We start from the raw sequence: 26,788 nt of genomic DNA on the forward strand, positions 1-26,788 counted from the left end.
AGTCTTTATCCTTGCTCTTTGGAAAACTTTTGTGTATCAGATGTGTGGTCATCAAGGGAGACAGAGTAGACTACTGGACATGCCTAGTCTCTGGAATGTCATAGTCTTGGGTGGGGGCAGAATCTAACTGGCAGTTCTGTATGCAAAGTACTAAGTGCATGGGATGCATCATGGGATCCTAAGGAAGCATTCTGAGGCGGTCTCAGAGATAGGGGTCTGGGAGGTTCCCCTAGGCCAGAAGGGGGTGATGTCCAAACTGAGGTCCCAAAGTTAGGTGGGAGGAAAATGTGGCAGGAGAGCTAGGAAATGGATGGAGAGTGGGTTCCCAGTAGAGGAGAGCATGTATAGAGTCCCAGGCACGATCAGGAGCAGGAAACTCGAGGGTCAAAGGGGATAGTGTGGGTCATGGAAGCTGAAACTGGAAAGAAAAGTAGGAACTTCAGATAAATTAAGTACTTTCTACCAGAATTTTCTAGAATATAATCAAAGCTGAAAATGCATATGGAAGGTAAATTTTATATTGACTATGTTCTTGTGTTTTGAATGCTGAAGGATAAAAACATATTATGACCATTTTGGTCCAAGATTCATTGGTCTTAGTGTGCACCTGTTCGTTAGAGAATGGCATTTCATGTAACAATTTGGATGCTAATGTATTCTCTACTCTGTTGTTTCAGCATTTCCGGGAGCATCTGGACAAACTTTTTGCCAAAGGAATTGGAATGCTGGATATAGCTCTGAACGAGGCCTTCAACATTCTCAGTGACGTAAGTTCCTCTCTAATTTGCCTTTCTTATGTCTGGGAGAAGAGATGGAATTTTATTTTATTAAGTTTTATTGATTGATTGATTGATTGTGGACCAGCATTACTATTGGCCCTGGCTGTCACTGAGTGATATCTATAGGCACCAGATGGGAGGGTGAGGCTGGCCATTTGAGTCATCTGGGGAACAAGGTCCAGCCAGCGAGGCCAAACCAACCCACCCACCTCAGACAGAGCCAGTCATGCCCTCTGATTGGGGCTCTCACCCGCCGTGCTTGTTGACTCTGGGACCACCCCCACTTGAGTACCTTCCAATGCAGATCTCGTCTCGGAAACTTTCAGTTTCTTCCTAGTGTGGACTCATTCTCATTGTGTTTCACACTGGATCCCTGCCTGTGGCAATGTTTAGCAGAAGGGCTTTCTCTGTGCGGTAGGCTTAGGGAGTGCCCTACCCATCCTTCCCTCTCTTCTAGCTCCTTGCAGATTCACGATACTCAGTAACATAATCACGTTTCCAGGAAGGAATGCTGCTCAACCGACTGTTCCTTACACCTCTTAGAACAAGAATCTGTTTTTCAGGTAGCACCTGTTAACGTTCCATGAAAACCTCTGGGGGTCCTGGGCTGGTGACTCTGCCCTTTGAATCCAAATGTGTTAAGCTAAAAGAATGTGCCTGTGTGACTTTTGTGTTCTTTTTAGTCTGGCAGAGTATTAGGAACATAATGACTATCTTTTTTAATGCAGGTTCTGTATCATTTATGTAACTGGTAGATGCAGTGCGCTTTCAATGCCAGAACTGAGAACACATCAGAGAACAGACTAGACAAAGTGTTTGCCTTAATGGAGCTCATGTTCCAGTGCAAAGGTTTGGAAATTATGGCCCATGAACCAAATCCAGCCTGCATCTTATTTTTGTAAAAATTGTTTTATAGGACTGCATGCATACCCACCTGGTTACCTATCTATCCTCTTTGGCTGCTTTTGCATTACAAGGGCAGAGTTGATTAGTTCCGACAGAGACCGTATGGTCTGTAAAACCTAAAATAGTTACCGTGTGGCCCTTTACAGAGGAAGTTTACTGACCCCAGATCTAATGGGAAGAGGCAGATGAAGTGTGTCATCTTATGGAGAACAACAGCCCCATTGTTCTAGCTTAATAAGGACTTGTTGCTTTATACAGCGCAGTCGCGAAAGATCTCTCCTAGGCGCCCTTGGTTGGAGTAGAGACCTTAAAGAAGTGAGGGAGCGGAGATTTCATTTTGGGGAAGAAGTTTCCAGCAAGAGGAACAGGTACAAAGGCCCTGAGGCAGAGCTGTTTGGCATATGTACCATACAGCGAGGAGAGCAGTGTTAGGAGCCAAGTTGGGGAGAGGAGGCTAGGGAATGAGATCAGGGAGGGAGCAGGGACCAGACCACATGACTCCTGTGGGGACTTGGGCTCTTGCTCTGTGTGGGATGGACAGTCCCTAGAGTCTGAGCAGGGAATGACATGACCAACTTGAATTTTAGCGGGATTTCTCTGACTGTTATACTGAGAAACAAAGACAGCCACAGGGAGACCTTGACATTATCTGGGTGACACGTACTGATGTCTTGGACCGGAGAGGGAGGTTAGGATATTAAGAAGTAAAAAAAAAAAAATAGAAATTGCTCTAGGTTTGTCCAACGGCATAGGTTTACTTCAGAGTTTTGTCTGCATAAGGGATGGAAAAGGTCAGAAACCAAACAGAGAATGAAACAATCTTGGAATTAGCACCAGCAGGAGGGAAGGACTCCATTGGATCCTCTGCCCCGTGACCATCCAGATGGGAATTGAACTGTGGAGGGGCTGCCCAGCGAGAGCTGGAGTCACAGGGAGAAGGCCTGCCCTGTGGAAGCTGGTGTCTTGGAAAAGATGCAGCCATTGCCAGAAAGCGCCCACGCCCCTGGATCCGAAAAAGGGAGACCTAGCTGAGGAAAGCCTTGGCTTCTCCCTTGTACCCTCTAGTATTCTCCTTTGGGTGAACCTGGTCAAAACTCCTGGGGAGTCTGGAGACTATGGCATCCTGGGGAGAGGCGTGGGGTAGAACTGAGTGCAAACAGGCACTAAACGGAGCCACAGTCCCATTGAGGTGTTGTGGGACCTGGGAGAGCCCCTAGAGGCTCAGCGGCCTCATGGCACTCAGTCTCCAGGCTGCTGTGGGGGGGCCCCACGTGTTAGTGTGTGGGAGAGCTCCCACCCACTGTCACATGGCTCATCCCAGCGGTCAGTTGTGCCCAACTCCAAAACTTGAGCTTTAGTTACTCAGCAACGCTGGCCTCTCCAGCCAAGGGGAAACCCTAATTCTTGACTCCCTTTTACCATTAATATCTATGGGCACACAGAATGCCATTTAGGTTTCGGTCCTGAGCCAGTGTCCAGAGGGTAGGGGAGGGAAAAATCAGGAGGTAAGGTGCCACATCAGCGTCTTGAATTAAACTCAAGTTAAACCCATGGCTATTGCCCCCTACTTTGCTGCCCTGGGGCTGCTGGCTGCAGAGAATTCACACGTAGGTGAGGTTCAGTGTTTGGGACAGCCCATCCCTGTTAACAGCTTTTGAATAATGTATCAACATAGCTGATCAGGGCAAGGGACCAAGCTGCACCTTTAAATTCTGAATTGAACTCTGGATAGGGCTTGGAATCTTCTCTGGGCTTGGAGATGCCAAGCTCTGCATCTTCACAGTGTCTTTCCAGAGAGTCATATTGGAAGGACTTGTCACAATGATAAAATTGATTCTGTTTTTTCATCTCAAGAACCTCTTGTCTACAGCCGGGGGAGGCTACTCTGAGCTGGTGAGTCTCTTGTGTGGAGAGCTGCTCTGCAGCACATTTCTGTTTCCTGGCTCTTTGGCAGAAGCGGGGAAGGAGCAAGTTTGGGGGATGCTTGTCATGTGAAGTCTGTGGTCTCTGGAGTTAGGCCTGAGAAGCCTTACCTGAGAAGCCTGACTTGGTCAGAGCTTGCTGCGTGATCTTGAGAAAACTCTGCTTAGCCTCACCTTTATTTTCCCCTTCTGTAAAATGGGGACAGGAATAGACACACACTGGCCACATAATTGGTGAAGTCCAGAGCAAAATGAAGATGCAGGTCCCTTGTCCAGAAGTCATTAAGCCTCTTAAGAGAGGCAGCACAGTGTTAAATGGAGCGAGGGGTCCCGTACAGCATCACATGCCCATGAACCTGGCCCTGGTAGACCAGGGTTGAGGATTCAGCACAATGAAGCCATACCTGCGTCCCTTTCAGCAGGGCTGGGGTGGGTGGGGAGAGCCATCTCTGTGACCATGGAGACACTGGGCAACCTCCACTCTGGCCGGGCTGCCTTTGGCTTCTAGAAGCAACTCGAGCTCCTGATGCTTTGGTCTTACTTCCTGCCCCCGTCCTCAGGATCATCTGCTTGCCTTCACTGTCCCCTCTCTCTTTTTCCTTGCCCTCTGACCTTCTCTCTGCCCAGCCTGTCCACTTATTGGTTTTGTTCCCCGACCCTTCCAAGCCAGTGTTTCCCACCACATGCCCAGCTCATGCTGGTCTGCCGAGATAGTCCAGCATAAGTGTTGTCAAGGTGGCGAGATGCCATCCTCCTTTCCTAGAGACTCACAGTGCACCTGTGCATAACAGACCTTTTCAAGATGTATTTATGCCGGTACCCAAACACATTGGCTCAAGAACTCTTTATATCATATCAGAACCTCACAGTTAGACTCTTGTAGAAGTCACAGCTCACCAAGTCCACCTTCAGGCATAATATGTTTGTATGCTCCAAGATACTAACCTCCCAGCACCTCACAGATCCAGAGAAATCACCAGCACGTGGCAGATTTCTTTCCTTAAATCCTGGTAACAAAAATAGTTTTGAGCCAAGGAAACCTTCCATATGCCTCCCTGCTCTGCCTTCACCTATAAAATCCCTCTGGGGTCTGGCCAATCAGAAAACACAGTGGATCCAAGGTCAATTCCAGATAGCAAGAAATGGAAGGAACAAAAATGTTACAGAATATCTTTGATGGAGGTTGGTTGGTGGGTGGCACCCTATTTTCAGTGCTCGCTTATCTTATAGAGAGGAACATTTCCATCTCATCGCTTGCCACTGGGCTTTTAAATAGCCAAACATTCTGAAAAACACAGAGATGGTTAATCTCCCATGAAAATGAAGCTTTAGCTATTTTCCACTTCATCAATATGACCTTTAAGTGGTATAATTCTTTTCTGTGTATTAAGCCTGCCCTTGGAAGCCAATATGAATAGTTACTTCCCAACCACACAAGCATACCTTCTCCCTGTGTGTGTATGTGTGTGTGTGTGTCTTTCTCTCTCTCTCTCTCTGTCTCTCACACACACATAATCACAAGTGTGATTGTGGCTGGGGCTCAGAATGGTTCAGAGGTTATTCTAACTAAATCAAGCAAATTTGATTTTGCAATTACCTGCATTTCAATGTCAGTATTTGCTCCAATGACTTAAAGGCTTACAGTTGTTGTACAAACGGCTTTGAAAGGAGCATTCGAATAAACTTCTAAGACCCTTCTAGCTCTTGATCTCTGCTGCATTCATTAGTTTCTGTAAGAACACAGAGCCAGTCTGCTACAGTAGTTAGCATCTACCTTGTCATGTGACAGCTGCAATTATCTTTTTTGGCGATGAATATGATCTTTGCGGTGATTACCTTTTAAAAATTTTTCTTAGCCAATTAAATAAAATTCGGTGACATTTCAAAGACTGTTAATCACAACCAAATGCTCTAAATGTCAGGATGCATTGAAATTTTCGCTGCTAACTGATGAATCACTGAGCTAATTGTAGTTCATCATCAGGCCCTTGTCATTGTTATTATTATGGAAAACACTTTCATCACTCCCGCTATTCAAAAAAAAAAAAGTTCTAGACAAATATGAAGAGAAGAGATATTACTCATCAAAGCATTTGAATTTAATTGCATTCTTCAAAATTCTCCAACTGCAGATTGCGGCAGAGAATACCAGGGACTCAGCCAGAGAGGAAAGTGATGTTTTTAAATAAACAGCTCAGGGCAGCGCCTTCTTCCAGTCTGCATTATTCAGATATCTTCATTTCCCTTTCTTTCTTGCCTTTTATTTGGAAGAATGTTGCCAGGATGCTTTCCAATAAGTTGCATGCACAACAGTTGCAAGGTGTCTTGATGTTTCACCTCCTTTCTTTAGCCTCTGCGAACTGAAGCAGAGATCACCTTTATTCAGTGGTCCACTGCTAGGTTTAGTCAATGATCTGAGGATGTGTTGAATATAGGCTCCCCCAAAACATTGCCAGAACAACTTGTTGATAGGACAGGACCCTGGGGTACGTTTCTCAATGCCATTTATTGAGACTATGAAGCTTAGTGAAGGTGGGTCTTTCAGAGGGGAGGGAAAGGAAAGAAGGAAGGAAAGGAAGGAGGGAGGGCAGGAAGAAGGAGGGAGGAAGGAGGGAGAGAGGGAAGAAGGAGGGAGGAAGTAAGGGAGGGAGGAAAGGAGGGAGAGAGGGAGAAAAGAAAGGAGGTGGGATGGAGAAAGGAAAGGAAGGAGGGAGAGAGGAAGGAAGAAAGGAAAACAGGGAGGGAGGGAGGAAGGAATTGCTCAGGGTCATATTGGAGCAGAGTAAAGCTTCCCTCCCTTCCATCCATCCTTCTATCCATTCATTCATGCAGTTAGTTGCAGTTTTCTCTCTTGAGTTGAAATCAATCTCTAATATCCGAACTCTAAGTACACAGAGACGAGGCATTAAATCTCAACTTGAATGCTTTACGACCTCTCTGCTTCAGCAGCACCCAGCAGCAAATCCAAGAATGGTCTCCGTCCTTCCCCAGTGTCTTGGTCAACAGATCGAATGTGCCCACTCAGTGACTTTGTGTTTGCTCTTGGCCCTCTCTGGGACGTCCCTCCCCCAGACACTCAACTCCTGCAGGTGTCACTCATACGTCACCTTCTCAGGGAGGTCTTCTCTAGTTTTTTCTAAAGTTGCTCCCTCCCATTTCTTATCCCCCTGCTCTTTTTTCTTTCTTTCTTTCTTTTTTTTTGTTCCTTACCATCACTGTTATCACACATACAACAAAATTGACTTATTTTCTTTGTTCTGTATATCTCCCCACATAGAATTATGAACTACAGGAGGGAAGAGATTTTTGCATGTTTCAGCTCCAGCTCTGTACATGTAGGCACTTAGTAAATAATGTTAGAATAAATAAAGAAATGTCACCACTTAAAATGGTGGGAGTTTTCACTGCTGAACCTTAAAGACTTCTTGTATGTTTTCATGCCTTGGCACTGTCATGTTAATTGTGGGGGTTTCGATTTTGATTATTTATTTATTTAATTTATTTAAGATTTTATTTATTTGAAAAAGAGAGAGAGCGTGAGTGGAGGGGAGGGGAGAGGGAGTAGGAGAAGCAGACTCCCCACTGAGCAGGGAGCCCGATGCGGGGCTCGATCCCAGGACTCTGAGCTAAAAGCAGACACTTTACCAACTGAACCACCATGTGCTCCGATTGTAGGGTTTTTAAAGGACCCGGTGTTGCTTTGAATTGCAGCATTGATAGTATTCATTAAGAGAATTCTTCACCCCTGATTCAAGGGATGGACACCGACTTCTGGTGACCAGTCTACCCCGGTCTACCACTCACAAAGCCTGGGAACTTTTACAATGCCACATAAAACTGAAAGTTGAAGAAATTTAGGGTCTTGCACACCAGTGGGCACAGTCTTGGAATTTCAGTCTGCTATCCCTTATAAGCCATATAAACTAATATGTAATGTTACATGCTAACAAATATATATTTAAAACAAACCCTACAAAAAGAATGCTTAGGCTTCTAGTCTGAATTGACACGTTCCTGACTTTATTCTCCATGTGTCCAAAACCTCACTGATTGTATCCTTTAACACATCAAACCAGACTCCTTTAGATTTTGAAAGAGACGTTGCCTGACTCTTATTCTGCAGCTCATGTGTCCCTAAAGGGTGACTGTGCCAACGCTTTAGGGGCTTACATTCTGAGGCACTGTCTGTGCCTGAAGGAAAGAGGTTATTTGTCCTAGAGTCTCACTTCCCATCTTGCGTGTGTTTTTCAGGAATCCCCTCCGCGGCCAGTATTTAGTTCCAGTTTGTCAAAGCAAATCGGGTGAATGCATAGGGAAGAGCTTATGGTGTAGGTTCTGTTTTACAGAACGAGCTCTTGCTTGGGGAGGCTTCCCGAGCCCCATGTTTCTGAAGTCTTGTGCAAGTACAGATGTCTCTGGTGTGTTTTTTAATTTGAACTTGTTTCTTCCCCCAGTTCAACCACACAGGACAAGGAAGCATCTGCAGCCAGGCCATCATGCTCATCACCGATGGGGCGGTGGACACCTATGATACCATCTTTGCCAAATACAACTGGCCAGATCGCAAGGTAAGGTACCTGTGCCACCGTGCAGTGCAGTTGACAGAGAACCTATGTTGTGCTGTGACCCCCAGGTTGTCCAGGGTTAGGTGCCCCATCTAGACTCCATCTCACAATGACCTATGGTTTCTCAGTCTCATGTCTTCTGGTTGACCAAACTGAATCTGACGACTTTCCTTGTTTCAAAATGAAATTTTTTTGGGGGAGAGAAGAAACCCATAAAGACATGGTAAGTGGGTTCAGTGGAATGCTTCATTGAGAAAAGTGCTTTGTCCATATTGGGCAGCACTTTGGTTTTCCATGGAGCCAGAGCTGCTCGGTGAGTCCAGCATCTGTAGATGGTGAAGTCAGCCATGGTGGCCACATAGTCATCTCCTGGATGCTTCTGGATTTCTGTGGGTCCTCCTTCTGTACCCTCGTGATCACCCGGAAGCTTCTCTGTATCCCCCAGGGCTGTTCCCCACCCTGTCAAAGCTTGTTCTCTATTCCAATTCCTTCTTTGCTTTCCAGGTTGACATTTATTTATCTGATGAATCCATATGTTAGGATATCAGTGATGATTATTAACATTTTTGGTGTATCTGAGTGCCTAAACCCAGATGTTTCTCAAGCTGTTAGGTAGTTTGGATTCTCTGGGGAGATTTTTAAGATTATGGATACTGGTACTCTATCCCATACCCACAGAATCAAAATGTCTAAGGATGTGGTGTAGTAATCCATGTTTTTAATAAATTCCTCTGGTGGGCACCAATTAGTAGATTAGCAGTCCATCATCCCCTTCTCACCTGAATGGTGGAATTTTCACAGGAAAAAGGTCAGTCAGAGAGGGTGCTATCTCAGGGACATCACAAAGGCTCTCTCATGTCCCATGAGCCAGTGGCATTACTCTGTGTCTGTAAGACCCTTCAAAGCAAGTCCGTCCTACTTTTCCTACTTCGTGTATTTAATTTCTCGGAATTAAACTAACCAATCATACTTGGCAAAAAGAAAGAGAAGACAAATGACAGTTGTGTCCTCACCTGTATTCAAAGAGTACATACCCTTGAGGGAACCTGATATGTCATTCCAAGTTCCCTTAGTCATTCGTGGTCCCTGCATTTTCTCCGCTAACACTGACATCTCACCTCATCAAGTGTACGTCTGCTTTTTAAAGACACATCCGTTTTGTACAACATGGTCCCTAAAGGGATGCCTAATCCTTGCTCTGGTGCCCAACCATCACTGCTGAAGCTGGAGGAAAAGTTAGTCATGCCAGGCTTCCTAAGACAATGTGGGACTCTGCCATGGCACTTGCCTAAGGGATGTCCAGGAATAAATTTGGCTGATGGCGGCTCCCACAATAAGCACTGCCTTTAGAACCCAACCCTTGAATAAGATGGGAATTCACTGTTAGACAAGGTATTTTAGATGTTGGGATTTCAGGTGATGATTTCCGAGGACTTAATTCTTGGGTGGACATATGTCATGTGGAGGGAGGAACATGCTGGATACGTGTGGACCCTGTGGATCATATGTCATAGTGCTAGGCTCATGACAAGTGCCTAATGCACAATCCTAAGGTGTGGCTGAGTGACGGAGAGGCCCGGTGGGGTGGGAGGCCACAGCACTAGTAAGCATGGGTAGGGCCATTGACATTCTGTGGTCATGTAGAATGTTTGCAGATGCCATGACATTGCATAGCATGTTGGAGGGTATTTTGAATTATTTAGGACCATCTGACATCAAAAGAAGAAAGTGAAGGGGGCTTTTTATAAGAAGCTCCATTAAGGCCAAATAAATTATCAGACAAGTCCTCCCATACTGAACTCTATGACTCCCTCCCACATGGTGATACTTGGTGGAGAGCAGTTGCCCAGTAATATTGGTATTTAAACATCCAGTCCTTACCTGCGGGAAGAGGCAAAGGACAAGGGCTTCAAATAAAAGACAAATTTGTTTTTTTAATTTCTTTTCGGTGTAACACTATTCATTGTTTTTGCACCACAGCCAGTGCTCCATGCAATAACGTGCCCTCCCTAATACCCACCACCAGGCTCCCCCAACCTCCCACCCCCCCGCCCCTTCAAAACCCTCAGGTTGTTTTTCAGAGTCCATAGTCTCTCATGGTTCACCTCCCCTTCCAATTTCCCTCAACTCCCTTCTCCTCTCCATCTCCCCATGTCCTCCACGTTATTTGTTATGCTCCAGAAATAAGTGAAACCATATGATAATTGACTCTCTCTGCTTGACTTATTTCACTCAGCATAATCTCTTCCAGTCCCGTCCATGTTGATACAAAAGTTGGGTATTCATCCTTTCTGTTGGAGGCATAATACTCCTTCGTGTATATGGACCACATCTTCCTTATCCATTCGTCCGTTGAAGGGCATCTTGGTTCTTTCCACAGTTTGGCGACCGTGGCCATTGCTGCTATAAACATTGGGGTACAGATGGCCCTTCTTTTCACTGCATCTGTATCTTTGGGGTAAATACCCAGTAGTGCAATTGCAGGGTCATAGGGAAGCTCTATTTTTAATTTCTTGAGGAATTGCCACACTGTTCTCCAAAGTGGCTGCACCAGCTTGCATTCCCACCAACAGTGTAAGAGGGTTCCCCTTTCTCTACATCCTCTCCAACACACGTTGTTTCCTGTCTTGCTAATTTTGGCCATTCTAACTGGTGTAATGTGATATCTCAATGTGGTTTTAATTTGAATCTCCCTGATGGCTAGTGATGATGAACATTTTTTCATGTGTCTGATAGCCATTTGTATGTCTTCATTGGAGAAGTGTCTGTTCATATCTTCTGCCCATTTTTTGATATGATTATCTGTTTTGTGTGTGTTGAGTTTGAGAAGTTCTCTATAGATCCTGGATATCAGCCTTTTGTCTGTACTGTCATTTGCAAATATCTTCTCCCATTCTGTGGGTTACCTCTTGTTTTGTTGACTGTTTCCTTTGCTGTGCAGAAGCTTTTGATCTTGATGAAGTCCCAAAAGTTCATTTTTGCTTTTGTTTCCTTTGCCTTTGGAGACATATCTTGAAAGAAGTTGCTGTGGCTGATATCGAAGAGGTTACTGCCTATGTTCTTCTCTAGGATTCTGATGGATTCCTGTCTCACATTGAGGTCTTTTATCCATTTCGAATTTATCTTTGTGTACGGTGTAAGAGAATGTCGAGTTTCATTCTTCTACATATAGCTGTCCAGTTTTCCCAGCACCATTTATTGAAGAGACTGTAGATAAAAGACAAATTTAAACATATCTTGCTAAAAGTACAATATTGATTTTAGGCCTGGTGCTTTCTTGGATTAATTGGAACCAGAATCTTGGAGATTTCAACATTATATCAAGGAGCTTCGTCTACTTACAAAGTATTATCAGGTCGAAGCAGATTGGCTTTTTGTAGCAAGAAAGTCTTCTATGATTGGAAATTCATAGCAGGATCCCATCCCTCCTGCTCCATTCTGGAGAGTTCTATGGTGTTCATAAACATACACATACACATTCTTCTTGATGACTTCTCTGTGGAGATGCAGGTAGTGAGTCTGCATGGATCCCCGTGTGTTGATTCCACACATTAGGTATTTGGTACAGGGTTATGTCATGCTATATTTGGCAATCTTCAAGATTATAGAAACAGGAAGTAGATTCAGAAGGAAGGAAAATGGTCTTAAGGCTGAAAGGTGATTCCCATAAGACCGTGGTTCTCAAGCTTGAGCAAGCATCAGAATCATCTGGAGGACTTGTTCCAACACCAACTACTTACCCCACACTAGGAGTTTCTGATCCAGTAGGGCTGGGGCCTGAGAATGTGCATTTCTCACAAGTTCCCAGGTGATGTGAGTGCCGCACACTTGGGGAACGACTCCTGTAAGTAAGAAGCAGCCCAAGGAATAGCGTTTGGTTCCTCTGTGGGCTTGGCTACTTTTGTTTCCTCTGTTTACTTTATAAGAACCTATTCCCTTGTCAAATGCAGCATACAACTTTGTGTTTCCTGGCTCATAATTTGTTTTAAAAATTGCCAGTTATTGATCGTCATTTAAAAATCTGGAGAGAGTATATAAAATTTTTGTTTTAGTTTCTCTCATAAATGGGTATACTTGGCACTTGGGAGCTAACATTCTTATATGGCGAAAAAAAAAAAAAAAAGCCTGGAGCTGAGATATGGCTGCCCCCTGAGATGGCAGGAGTATGCTGCTTTTGACCATGACCTCACCATTCTGTCTTCTCCCCCTTCTCTCCTCCTCCCTCCCACTGCCCTACCGCCCACCACTGTACCAACCCCACCAGCCCAGTTCCCTAGTCTGGGTTTGAAGTTCACAGCCCCCCAGCACCTCATACTCAGCCATGCCCAGAGCCCTGGCCAAGCCCTGTGTTCATGTTCAGCACTGTAATTACTTCTAGGCCTCTATTTCGTCTTTATTGGTTTGGTGAGTTCTTGGGGACAGATTCTGTATCTCTGAACAGTACCTCTACCATGCAGCATATCCCAGTGCTGCTGAGAAAGGTGGCATAGAGACACCTGCCTCTAGGTGTTTACCCCCTGTATAATCTCCTCACCTTGAGTATGAGTGGAGCTTGTGACTTGATTCTAACCAATAGAATGTAAGGTCAGGGGATTTTGTAGATATCATCAAGGTCTCAAGTTAGTTGGTTTCAGTTCATCAAAAAGGATATCCTGGGTGAGCCTTACTTAGAAGATCTTTAAAAAAGGGGCCTGCACACTTCCTGAAGGCAGAGAGGTTCTCCTTTCCAGTTAGATGAAGTAAGCAGCTTTTGGAGAAGCCCATTGGCAAGGACCTGGGTGAAACTTCTAGGACCGGGGACATCCTCCAGCCAACAGCCAGCAAAAAGCTGAGCCCTCAGTCTTGCAGCCACAAGGAAAGGAATCCTGCCAACAATTTGAATGGCCTTGGAGGCAGATTCTTCCCCAGCTGAGCCCCCAGATGAAAGTGCAGCCCAGTCCATACCTTGATGGCAGCTTCGTGAGATCCCAGACAGAAGACCAAGCTAAGCTGTGCCCAGACTCCTGACCCAGAGAAAGTGGGGGGTTGCAAATGTGTGTTTGTTTAAGCTATGACATTTGTGATAACTTGTGATGCAACAATAGAAAACTAATAGGAGAGATGAGGAGAAGGGGAGAAAGAGAGGAAATCATTCATCTTAACAATCCAATTAAACATCCCCAAACTGAATGGCTTAAGAGAACACTTTATCATTTCTTGCAAACCTGTGGGTTAAATGGGTGGTGATTGTGCTCCACATGGTGTCAGGTCAAGTCCCTGATGAAGTGGAATGAAGTTGGGAGCTTGGCTAGGCTGTCTGGGTTCTCCTCCCGAAGACCTGCCTATGTGATGTCTCACCCTCCAGAGCCACACTGGGAGGCCTCTCCCCTCAGTGCAGTAGCCTGGACTTGCCTGTAGTATGACAGTGGGGTGCCAAAAGGGGAAAGCAGAAGGAAGTGGGGAGCAGGCCAGAAGGGCACTTGTGGGTGTCATTTTTTAAAGCTGTCTATCACCTAACCAGGGCCTCGTTCAAGGAACCTGCTTAATAAAACATTTTAGAACAAGTTGGAAGAAGGAATCCATTATTGATGATTTAACTGTGAGTCCGAAGACAGCATCATTATTACCATGCAATGTGTCCCTTGCCAGCATTTTCTTTCCGAGGGCAGAAATGAGGAGCTATTTATTCATTTATTGGATGCCATTTACTTTTGCCTAATATCCATTGGTTAGCAGCTTAACAGCCGCTCTCACATACTTGGAATAAAATATGAACTTCTCTCCATGGAAGGGATCTGCTCAAGAAATAAAAGTGCCTGCATTTAAGTTAGAAAAATGGTCATACCTGCCACCTATATAGTTGCTCTCCAAGTGAACTAAAAAAAAAAAAAAAGAAGAAGAAGAAGAAGAAGGTCATGGAATGATTTACATTACCTTCCCTGTTGCATAAGACGGAGGGGAGAGTGGATAGGTAAGAAAATGGTGGGAAAGTGATTTAAGGAATCTAGCCTTTTAGCAAGTTTGTCAACTCCTGATTTAAAGGAATCAATCAGTGGTTTGTTAAAAGTCATTGAGATGCCCTTGGAAATCCATGCATTTGCTGAATTCAACAGAGGATGGTCTTGGTGGTTTTTCTGCCTCCTTTCCACTCCTCTTTTCCACTTGAATGAACTATACTAGCCATATAACCAGTGGCTGAGAGGTGGGAGCCTTGATGGGAAATCCCTCTCTCTGTGCCTTGGGGTCTCTCCCATGTCTGGAGCAGTGCTTTCTGCTCTCCTGGCCTGAGTAGTTTTCTGTTTTTTCCCCCTTTTCCATCAGCACTGCCACCAGGGCCAGGATACAGGACTGATCCTGGGGCAGTTCAGGAAGGGGCTGCGCTGAGAGGACCCAGCCTGGGGCTGGACCCAGTGCCCAGCACAGAGAGTCTCCCTAACCATCAGGCTTGACTGCCCCTGGAATCCTATTTTGGTGGTGATGGGAGCACGTGGCAGTGTCACGGTTTTCATATCACCTGAGTAACAAAGGGAAAACCCCAGAGAGAATCACATTCCCTCTTTGCCGAGACCCAGGAAGCCAGAGACTCCTTGAATCCAAGGACAGCAGGATCCCCAGGATGCCTGTCAGAATCCACCCGCCCAGGGGCTAACCACTCCCTCTGCTGCGTGTGATACCCCGGGGAGTGAGACGTGGCTGCAGCCGCCGCACAACACACGGAGGAGTCTCCACTCGCTTCTGCTGCCGGTAAAGCGGTGGAAGCTTGCCTGAGCGTGCAGCGTGGATAGTGACCCTTCTGTGCCCATTAGACATCCCTGCACAATCTGTCCTTCACGCGGGTCTGTGATGAGCAACGCAGGCAGCACCAAGATGCTCCCTATGCTTCCCTGAGCCTGAGTCTCCCTCAACGAGAGAATGCCTCCAACTGCTTTCTTGTGCAGAAATCTACATACAGAACTCATGAGAGCGCATCCTTATCAAATGCCAAGGGGCAGGTGCCATTCTCAATGGTACATATTTAATTTTTTACGGAACCCCAGGAGGCGAGCTCTCCTCTATCCCCTTTATACAAAGGAGGAAACTGAAGCCACGTAATTGAGTCAGGGCTCCACGACTAGCGTTTGGAGCTGAACTGGCAGGCCAGCATCAAACAAGGAGGCTGTCCCCTGAACCGGGATGTCGACAAGCTGAAGGGAAAAGCAAACCAAACGGCGGCAGGACTCCGGAAGAGCTGCTCGTCCATACCACTGCACTGTCACCCAGGAAACGAGTTCTTGTCCTTGAAACCTTCCCACACCCAAGTGTGTGTGTGTGCGTGTGTGTGCGGGGGCTGGCCTGCGGAATGTCAAAGGTTTGGGACCCCTCGGGGCTACAGGCAGAGAGTAACTGGATGACGAATGGGTGGCTTTAGGTCGAGGCTGTCTGGGTGTAATTAAGTGGTTTTCTTCTTTTAGAAAGAACCTCGAAGGTGCTTGCTATTTTGGTTATGTGTGCTCTGTGTCCTATTATCAGTTGTGTCCAGAATGAAAGTGAGGACAGGAGCCGTGGTGAGGTCCTTGGACAGACAAGCAGGGCTCAGGGTTCCTGAAGGATCCTCGGTGAGCTGGTGGTGATGGCACAGAGGGGTGCGGCTAGATCCGCAACCCTGGTTTGGGGTCCAGGGGAAGCCTTTGATCACTGAATGGTTTGGGGTCTGGCTTTGGAGCACTTTTGGAAATGCTTCACTTTTGGAAGTCACTGTCCTTGGACCTATGTCACAGAGATCCCAAGAAGGAGCTCCCTGGGGGTTTCTGCCTCCGGCCTCCCCGGCTTGGCATAATTTGAGAGCTGAAGCCTCAAGCCAGCCATGCCTTTGTGGCCTCAAGGAGGTACTGGAAGGCTGAGCTCTGTTTTAGTGCCCCTGGGGTGGTTTTGGAAAGCTCAAGTACCCCTCCCTCTGCCTCTTTCCACAGGACATGTGCCCCTCTGGAGCAGAGTTTCTGAGCTGAGTCAGTGCTCATCCTTCTAAGAACCCAGGCCTTAAATAGTCTCAAACAATCAAAAAGGGAGTTTTTGTGCTTTCCTTTTTTCCTAAACTACATTGTTTGCTTTTCTGATTTTCCAATGATTTTACAAAGCTCCTTCTCTGCCTTCCCTTGAGCTGGTCAGGAGGAGAAGGGATTTACCCAAAACAGAGCAACTGGGGAAGGAATTTAGGTCATACTGCTTGTGGGCGAGGGGTCTCTGCTCCCCCCACCCCACCTGTACTCTGGCTCGCTCCCTCATGCCCCAGAACCAGATAAATGTGGGGGCCTGAGAGTGGCAGAGGACATTGGCAAGGGAAGGAGAGGGAAGTGGAGGGAAGGGAGCAGCCATATGGTTTGTGTGTGTTGGGGAGGCGGTTGATTCATTCGTTTAACAGATTTTTACTGAGAACTGGCTGTGTCCCAGGCCACTGTACCAGGCCCCAGGAGCCTGGGGCTGACATGACAGCTCCAAGCAGACCCCAGACAGCAGACAACAGCTCACAGATAACAAACAAGTGAAAAGACCACTTGGTTAGGATCCATGATGAGTCTTCTGAAGGACACAGACAACAGCCCGAGACAGAGAACCGGGTGGTCTGGGCAGGTCTCCCTGCAGAGAGCACGCGTGAGTCAGGGGAGCTGGGCAGGGAAGGACTGAGGGAATGGTATTTCCGAAGGCCCCGTGGGGGAGCAGCTGGGTGTGCGTGAGGAGCTGGACGAAGGGCAGGTGGCTGGAGGCTGGTGGGTGCGGGGGCAGCACCGGGCAGGGGGAGGCTGGCAGGACAGGTGGATGTTAGCTCCTCCACTCTGAGATGGGCCCAGCGCAGAGCTTTGACAGTGACCCAAGGGCCATGGGGAGCCATGGGAGTCTCTTGAACAGGGGAGAGACGTGAGCGGACGGTTTTCTGCAGTGCTGACCGCTGCACGGGGAACCCGCCGACGAGGCACGGGCGTGGCTGGGTGTGACTCCTCATCGTCGTTGACGTCAGTGGGGGCAGGCGGTGGATAATAGGTAGGAAGTAGAGTTTTCTTTTACTTGTTCTTGTTCTTTTTTTTTTTCTTTTTTCTTTTTTTTTTTTTAAGCTTCCTTCGAATGCTCCGAGATGCCCCCGTGTCCCTCGGCTGTTTGATTTCAGGGCTCAGTTGGGTGGTTACATTTCTCTGTCTTCCCCCCGACTTCCTCCCTCCCTCCATTTCTTGCCCCTTCCCTGACAGCAGTCACCTTTCAGTCCGAAAGTTTCGGGTGGGTGGGTGTCGTTGCTGTATTTTTTCAAGGGTGATAAATCCTACAGCTGTCTTAGGAAAATAGCAGGAACATTCATTTCTCCTGGTCAGTCAGCGGTAGGACAGGAAAAGGCATTTTCAGTCACTGTGGGGAGAGCTCACGCAGGCCCTCCTTGCCGCCAAAGGGAGGGTTGAAATGGTTCACTGTCTCCCGGTTTATTTTTAATTACTTCTGCCGGTGTTAGACATCTTGAGACTCCAGCAAGAAGAACATGACGAGACAAGTCAGAAACGAGGCCCACTGATGCATGCCTGCTGCCGCCCATTGAAAATCACTCCACGTCAGGGGCTCAGACTTTTCCTGCGGCTGCGAGTGCTGCTTCTCTTCGCAGGCTCTGCCTTGGGGCCTTGGCCTCCACCTGGGTGCCACTGTCCTCAGGAGGCAGGTAGGGGACAGTGTGCATTTCTTTCTGTCCCCCTCGACCCCCGCCGTCTCCATGCTAGGCCCAGAGTCAAATGCTTTCTCTGCGCCTTTCATTCTTAGCTCCGCGCTGTGGGTAGACTCTCCTAGTGCCATCCTTACCGCACAGGGGAGGGAGCTCAGGCTCAGGGAGATCTAGTTACTTGTCCAGAGTGCACAGCTATGAAACTGGGCGTCCTTGATCCTGACTCACATCAGACTGTCTCCACACCTGTGCATCCAAACGAAGGGGTTGGCGGTTGGGGGCACTTGCAAAAAAAAAAATGTTTCCTAGGTCCTGTTCTCTGCAGGTGCAGCCTTGGGATTGACATTTTGGTCGGTGGCTCAGGGACCACATGTGAGTTAGGAGGGTCTTTGTGCCCCCTCCCTGGCCCGGCGGGGTGAAGACCATCCACTCTGGAGCCTGCTGAGAAATGTCACACGGCACAGTTGTGTTCCCAATGGATCAGGCAGGGTCCGCTCAGGGGCAGAAACCCTAAAGTTATTCTAACAGAGAGAATTTAATGTTAAGAGTTATTGACCAGAGAGGGCAAAAGGAGAGGTATAAGGTGTCATGGAAGTAGCAGCTTTACTACCCCATGGCTGGTGGGGGCAGGCAGGAGAGAGGAAGGGAGGAGGAGAGGTCATTAGTAAAACTTGAAGCTGGGAGGAGAGGCCTCAGGAGCTGGGACCCAGACCTCTAAGAAGGGCACACTGGTTGGGAAGGCGGGCAGGCTTTTGAGGAGGGGTGCTGCGGTCTTTGGAGGGAATAGACGTGATTCCGTGAGTGTTGGAAAAACTATAAACTAACCTTGTTCGCTGCTATGGGGATGAACTGTCCCTGGCCGGGGCAAGGAGACTTGATGGAGCGATGGCACTGGGAACCAGAAGCCCGCAGGAGCCAAACAGGAGGGAGTAAGTGCCATGTCCTTTCTCCATCCTTGTACCCTCCCCCTACCCCCCAGTGAAGAACCTTGCCAGAAATAGCTGGCAAAGTGGAAAGGTGGTTTGTAGAGCCCAAGCCCCGGCCTCATAAAGCCAGGTGGATTTGGGGATGGGGCAACTCTAGCTTGTTAACCGTCACCCCCAGGAAGAGCTAGAAGCTTCTTGAATGAGTTCAGCCTTGTTTGCAGGGTAAGGACACATCAAGGTCTTATTTCCTGGGTTTTATTCCTCTTGGTCTATTTTTTTAAAAGATTTTATTTATTTATTTGACAGACAGAGATCACAAGTAGGCAGAGAGGCAGGCAGAGAGAGAGGGGGAGGCAGGCTTCATGCTGAGCAGAGAGCCCAATGCGGGGCTCGATCCCAGGACCCTGAGATCATGACCTGAGCCGAAGGCAGAGGCTTAACCCACTGAGCCACCCAGGCGCCCGTGTCTTGGTCTACTGAGTAGGACTCTTGGTAGGTGGGCAAGGGTAGGGAAACAGCATTGTCTAATGGAAAGAGGGTGGTGTCTGGACGCTGACAATTCTGTCTCCCACATGTGTCTTTCGGGGTTAATTATACACACCTTGCAGCGTTGTTCAGAATAAAATGAGATGATGTACTGGGAAGATCAGTGCTGGGCACAGAGGAGGCGGGGAACATGATGCTATATTCTCATCATTGTCACTGTGACTGACAAGCGCTGGTATTGTTAAAATCTTGTTATAGTTAGAATGCAGTGGTACTGGCTGAATTCAAGATGGGGTAGCAATAGTTTTTCAGATGTGGAAATAGAAAGTACATTTTTATCCCTGAATATGGATTAACCTTATGCAGTGTCTTGGTTGACTTATAAGAAGATTAAAGTATTCAGAGGCATTTTAAAAGCATTTTTAAGCCTTTCCTTTTACCTGTCTCATGAATAAACATACACAGAGAAGTAAACTTCTGACACTCTGTAAAATACATTGAGATCTGTTTGGTCATTCACTATCATTGATTAATTAGTCTACATCACAGCTAATATCCCTCAATTCAGACAAGCAGCTTATCTGTATTAGTGAAACGTGAAAAAGAGATTTGCAAAGTAGTGCTGCTTTTATATGAGTTCTCTCTTTTCTCTAGTGGTGGTTAAGGCTCCAGGCTTCACTGTCTCAGCGGGGTGGATTTTGGGCAAGTGATTGACTCTCCCGTGCTTAGTATCCTCATCTAGGCGATAGGAGGGGGCAGCACGCTCTCTGGGCAGGGCTGTCGTGGAGTGGGGGGCAGGTGTCTCAGGTCCTGGGCGGTGGGGAGGGGGGCAGCATGTTCTTGGAAAACGTCAGCGCTGGAGAAGAGACCACTGTCTGCAGGATTCCGGGCCGGGTCCCACGGGCGCGTCCTTGGACAGCCGGCTCTGCCAGGAAGCAGAAGCGGATGCGGGCTTGGCACGGCGGGTTTGTGAATGTGGCAGGTTTGGGAATGCATGTGGGTTTGCAAGTGCCTGGTTCTCGTAAGCGGCCTTGGATCATCTCCTTTCGTCATTGGCTCCCTCCAAAAAACATCCCCCATAGATGGTTTGGCGGGAAGCCTCACAAGCAGGTGCTTGTGGGGGACCTTCGCTTGCGAGCTGGTCAGTCCAAGTTAACAGAGGGGGCCCCCCCGGCAGAGGCTCCGTGGCTCTGCTAACGGAAGCTGTCCGGAGGCTGTCTGGGAGAGCCCTGCTCACACTCAGCGCGTCTTGCAGGTTTGCCGCCTCGTCAGGTAAGCTCTTGCCCACTTCGCTGCACTTCTGTCCTCGGATGGGCTGGAGGGGGCGCTTAGTAGGACTGAGAGGAGGGCAGAGCACATCTCTACTATCTGGCAATGTGCCCCAGTGAGGAGGGAGGGAGGGGTCAGGAGCCTCCAGGCCTAGAAACCACCTGTGCTCCCCCAGCCTCTGTTGCTCTCACACCTGCATGTAAATTTCAATCAAAGCACATTTCATCCTGGGCTTCGGATGGATCGGCTTCCTCAGAGCACCCTCCACAGGCAGTCAGGCACATTGTAAACCAGAGGCTGGTTGTGCCCGTGAACTCCCTCCAAACGTGACCGGCTCCCTGCGCTGTGCTGAGTCTCAGCTGAAGTCCCAAGAGAGGTCCACAGGGCCTGGCCCGATGGGTGCCCATTCATCCCAGACTCCTCTCCACTGCTGTGGCCTCATGCCCTCCACACAGCCCGTGGCTCTCAGCCACGCCTGGTGCACCGTCACCATAGGGCATGAGCACTGGCTGTTTTCTCTGACCGGGGCACTCTGTCCCCAGATTTCTTGGTGGCTCACCTCTCACTTTCTCCATATCCTTGTTCAGACATCAGCTTTTCAATGAGACCTGCTTTGACTCTCTGATTTAAAGTTATCCCCGGCCCTGACCCCTAGCTATCTTAAGTACTGCTTCCCTCTTAATGACAGCATTTGGGGTCTGTTCTATAACATAACTAGGTAACCATCCCAAGGAATTGTGCCCCCAAAATCCCCCCAAATTGTGGAATTTTTCTAATTGCCATTAGAAACATGACCGTACGTATGAAACAGAGTGGGTGCTACGTCTGGTTTGGCCGTTGGTGTGCCCGCAGTGACCGGAGCAGTGCCCAGCACACCGTGTGTGCTCTGGGAGCCTTCCCAGCAGGAACGAGCCTATGCAAGCGAGGCACTTTGCTGAGTGCTTTCCAAGAATCATCTCATTTGACCCTGGCAGCACCTTTATGTAAGGATATTTATAGAACGTCCCTTTTATAAGTGGGGAAACGGACTTGACAGCAGGTTAAGTAACTAGGCTGCAAAGTCCTAGCTTTAACCTGCTCGCCAACACTCCCTTCTGGTCTGAGGACATGGGGTGGATGGAGCATAGAAGCCTCCTGAGTACTTCCCAGGGGAGGGTCTCTGGGACCTGGTGAAAGGCCTCCTCCAGGTAATGCAGTTTCTAGCGCCTTGAACATTTGGGCAGCATTTCATCCCGAGCTGATCGATGATGATGGTGTCATTATCTCTGCAATGGTCATCTTTCCAGTAGAGGCCAGACTGGCTCCTGTTTCATTCTCTCCTGAAGCTTAGTACTTGACGCCATGATGGATACGTACTAGGTGCTCATTAAACAGCTGGGGAGGGGAGGGAAGAACAACTAGATTTAGGTCAAGATGGGATTTCTGCATCCTCTTTGTGAATCATCACCTGCTTTGAGTTTCGACTGTCGTGCCCACAGAGGTCTGACTTGCCCTTTGAACTTGATCCCAACAGCCCAGCAGAAAGGCTCCCCAGCTTCAACCTGACCCTGAGCCTTGCACCTCTTGGTATCTCTTGCTTGTTTTCACATTGTGGAATCTTCTTCATAGATGAGCACTTTGCTTTTTTAGCTAACTTTACTGGTAGAGAAACCCCTGAAATCACCTTTATTTCTCATAAATGAAATTCCTTTTTCCAGTAGATTTCAGGAAATCCAATATTCTTTGTAGGCTGACCCTTGTATGCCCTCTTCGAACATCTGGGGATAAAACCTGAGGCTTCCAGTGCCAAACGGTTCTGGCTGCCGACCTGGTATCCGCCTGGCCAGCCTTATGTTAATCATTCCCATAAAAAATATGAAGGGAGGAGATGGATGGAGCTTACTGAACATGTTTCATCCCTGCAGCCTGCACCGTGGGCCCTGCTCTCAGCTCCCAGCCTCCCAAGAGGCCTCTTTCCTCCCTCTTCGCATTGTGGCAAAGTTGACCTTGCTTCATTGTTCACTGGTCCAGAATCTAATCATAGGTTCTGAGTGATACTCTTCACTCTCCAGGGACTCCTACCCACATGGAGGTGACCAGTGGGGCCTCTCCAGGGTAGACTGGTATGGACTGCATGCTCACTGCCCAGTGGGAAGCCTGCTGCCTTATTATAAATCAAGAAGCCCAGTCTCGGAAGGTGTGGTATACAGGGAGGTTTAGCTAACCAGCCCTGCAGGCTCCTGGGGCCACCTCAGGCCCTGCAACAGATTTCCACGGTACCCTCTGCTGTGGAGAGGGTGAATCTAGTTGGGGCCAAGATTCTGGTGCCTTTTGGATCAGGAGCCTGATTTTTTGGCACTCCCCGATCCTTGGGTCCATGAATCTGATCCTTCGAACTTGTAGAAACATTGCTTTCACCTGATTTGTTTCTGTGCCTCCATGGGACAGAAAAATGATGGTTTTAGAATTTCAAAGAAGAGTGCTCAGACTCCAAATGAAAGGATCTCTGTGTAAGCCAAAGAAAGATACTTACTGAAATGTATTTTCTTCGCACAGAATAATGATCTGAACCCTACTAAAAATCCGGATCCTTTCTCTTCCTCTGGACTTAGGAAATGATCTGTTATGAGTTCGTCTCATTAAAAACAATCGGGACCTGCTTTAAAAGACAACGTCCAGTGGAAAGTTGTCTTGAGTTAGGGATGGACAGCTGGTCCCCGCCATCGGAGGAAAGGTGTGAAATGCTGCGAGCTTCTAATTTGTAAAATGGCCTCCCCTGTAGTAGCTCCTTTCCAGTTTTCTTGGAAACACCACGAGAAAAAGCACCTGGCAGTAGCTTCTGGTTCACAGACCCAGTGAGGGACATGGGACAGAATTCTTGAAGAAGGGGAACAAAGTGAATGAGACAGGATCCTTGAAGAGACTTAGATGGAACCTGAGATCTTGAGAATGCAAAAACGCTTAAGAGGAGTCGTCTAGACCTTTCTGGGAGGATTGCTCTCTGCCCTTGCTGTGGCCCCTGTTTTCACTGACTGAATTGTAGGCTTTGAGGCTGGGACTGACCACTGTCTGCTCTGTTACCTATGCAACCTTGCCTACTTTATTGTGGGCATGGGGCTCTGCGGGCCTTGACGTCTATGAACTTGAGAGGGCGTTGGCTTGCGTTTAGGGACAGTGCGGGAACCCCCGTCATCCTTTGCCCCATCTCAGTACAAGGAGCGAGTGTGGGTTAACATGTCCATGCCTCATGTGAAGCCCGGGCTTCTCTCTGAGCTATCGGTGTGATGACTTGGTCTTTAGGACACACAGACTTTGATCAACCTGTGGCAGAAGGTTTGTGTGAAACCCTTCCTGGTTTTCTTTCTTTCTTTCCTTCTTCTTCTTCTTCTCCTTTTTTTTTTTTTTTCTTTTAACAGACAGGGGATCTGGAATTGATCCCAGATAATACATCTGCCTCTTCATTTCACTTCAGAGGGGCAGGATAACAGGAAAGGCAATGAAGACAACTAAATGCATTTATGATTTATGCCCCTGTGATAAATCAATGGGTGATTTCTCCCCAAAATGTGGTCACTGCCCGGCTAACTCACACCAGCTGCCGTATCTGTGAGATGCAGAAGGGGTTGGGGGCCGAGCCTGCCCCATGCCATGTGCACACCAGGCCTGCAGCCCGCACCCTATGGGTGGGATTGGGACGTGGGAGCGGGGCCGGCTCTATGCAGTCAGGAAGATGGCTGTCTCGCCTACCACCTTTCCCTCTCCCTCTGGTCCCTGTGCGCCTCCCTTGCGGCCTGCCCATGCAGTTCCATGCTAGCTGGCCTTGTCTCATCTCCAGCATTCCTTTCTGTGCTTGCCTTCGTGTGTGGGGAGTTAGATTTTTCCATTCCCTAAAGGTGATTCGATCAGGCCAGTTCTCACCAGAGTCCCTCAAAGCAAGCAGGGAGAGTGGAAAATCACATTAACTCTTTCATTAACTCCAGCTGTTTTGCGCTGAGTGGGAGACGGCAGAGAGCTTTTGTCTGGAGGGTCAGCCCCAGGCCTGGGGAGGGGCTCCCAGGAGCGCTGGCTTGGGAAGGGATGCAGGGGCCCATCTGGCTGGGAGGGGACAGGGCCATGGCCAGAGGGCAGTGTCTGCCCACGAGAAGGCCAGTGGAAGACCTGGGGCCATGCATCTGACCAACTCCATGGTCTCTCTGCCTCCTGAAGGCCCAGCCTTGCCTTTCTGAACCTGGGAAGCTAAATCTACATGTTTCAAAAAATTCTGTCACTAGAAATTTTCAAAAATCTCTTGAACAATTTTTTTGGCTGCTTGGCAGTCACATAGCAGCTGGATTACTTACTTCTCCACCATTTTTTTTTTTTTTTTTTTTTAAGCATCATCTGAAGCTAATTTATCCAGGAGTAACTTGGGCTTTGGGGGGAAAAAGTCACATTCGTTTTATAAGTTACCTGCAAATGAAACTGCCTGGTTTTGCCTCTCATTTTCCTCTTGTTGAAAAATGCCTTTGTTACTCCATTTTTGCCTTTTATTACACGAACTTGAGAAACTCTCAGGAATGCAATTTAAAGAGTTCTGCAACATTATTGTCCTCAACTTGCTTTCTAGGCCATTTCCTGGGCCTAGACTTGGGGGTGAGATCCCCTGGAGATGAAAAGGCAGAGCAGGACGGTCCAGAGGCCAGCGAGATGGCTGATGGCCCTTGTCATGGCCGATGGCTGAAGATGGAGAGACGCAGGCTGTGGGCAGGGACATGGGACTCCAGCTGGAACCTTGGTCTCTAGGCCAGATCTCCCTGCTCTGTATAGACTAAGTATAGAAAGCAGAAACGAGCCAGCTAGTAGAGGTTGTTCATATGATATCTCTGCTGATACTTCACGTTACCATTGTCCCAGCCAGAAATAATATACCTGCAGCTGTGTTTCTGTAGGACAACGGGGACATCTAATAATATATCGGGCTGATCTAAGCTGCCTTTTCTCCAGCGATGACCCAAGGGGAAGATAGATACTCTACCTTTATGTTATCCAGTGGTACTAATCAGAAACCATTGCTGTGGAAATGACTTGTCCTGTTCGGTTCCCTTCTAATAGGAAATCATAAATTAAAACAGAGTTTGATAGATTCTGCTTAATGCCAAAATGAAATCCTCACATATTTTGTTGGATATTACATAATGAGTTGACTTCTCAAAGGAGTTCTAATTATGCCTATGGAATCAGCTCCAGATAATGAAATGCATTCATCTCTCTGGCAAGCTGTCTGTTGCTTAGCACTGAGCTCCGAGTCAGTCCTCTGGGGTTCGCCTTCTCACTCCGAGAGCAAAGTTTTATTTACAGCCACAGAACTTGGAAATGAAATACAAAGTTATTTGGTTATGTACTTCTTTCTTTATTCCTTCTTAGGAAATCAGTTTTTCTTAGCTCCATAGACTGCATAAATGGCCTTGTGCAAAATAGCAGTACTAATCCCCAAACATAAAGATTCCCCCCCGACCCCGCACCCCCAAATGCATCACTAAGATTCGTAATACCAGAAAAACTGCCAGAGATAGGAAGAGAATAATGACAGGGCCAAAGGGAATGACTGCTTTGACTCTAAATTGTATTATCTGTAACATTAGTACTTGGGAAAAGAGTTAAATACATGGGTGGGTGGGTGGGTGGAGAAGCAAGTAGATGGTGAAATGGGAGGGCAGATGTCTCTTTGAACAGATGGATGCATATTTAATCAGAAATGGATGTAGATGGGACAGAGCTAGTGCACAAAAATCCACCTTTGCATATGTTATTTTGAACTTGATTGTTAGAGAAAATTATGAAGAGTGAGAGGGCATTTATTTTTTTCTAATAATTTCTTATCGGTAAAAGGAGAGCTCAAAATTCTTTTAATTGTGCAGCAGACAGCTCTGGAAGGTGACAGCAAAGGTGTAGGGAAAGTTGGCTTGGGAGGGAAGTAGAAGAAACGTCTCTGAAACAAACCAGGTGAGAGAGTATTACGTTCCAAGAGCAGAAAATATCAGATACAAATTTATTCTCAATAAATAAGTCATTCATAGCCAAAATTAGAACAAAGCTGTGCTTAAATTTCACTGGAAAGTAGACTGTTCCAAATCACATTAGTGAACGAAACTTAAGCCAAGAAGGAGCCATTCAGAGTGACATTTATAGAGTGTTTCTGCCTCAATTTTTGCATTTAATAATGAGGATGCCCTGTCCAATGCTATTGTTGACCCAGCCCTAGAGAAAGTGCAGGGATGCCCACTGGTTTTCCTCCCCCAATTTAAGCAGTCATGAATCTCTTCTG

The 26,788-nt window shown here is 47.5% G+C and overlaps 1 protein-coding gene across 2 annotated transcripts in view; it reads left to right on the forward strand.

The window, feature by feature from the left end:
• CACNA2D3 (calcium voltage-gated channel auxiliary subunit alpha2delta 3) overlaps positions 1 to 26,788 on the forward strand; it is an 857,887-nt gene that overhangs the window by 455,262 nt on the left and 375,837 nt on the right. For both annotated transcript variants that reach the window (XM_032868337.1, XM_032868338.1), the window contains exons 10-11: positions 678 to 767; positions 8,062 to 8,175. In XM_032868337.1, the coding sequence (XP_032724228.1) occupies positions 678 to 767; positions 8,062 to 8,175 (204 nt within the window). The remainder of the gene's footprint in view (positions 1 to 677; positions 768 to 8,061; positions 8,176 to 26,788) is intronic.

This window comes from Lontra canadensis, unplaced genomic scaffold (assembly GCF_010015895.1).
Source record: "Lontra canadensis isolate GAN:19392208 unplaced genomic scaffold, GSC_riverotter_1.0 scaffold35, whole genome shotgun sequence".
NCBI classification, from domain to species: Eukaryota; Metazoa; Chordata; class Mammalia; order Carnivora; family Mustelidae; genus Lontra; species Lontra canadensis.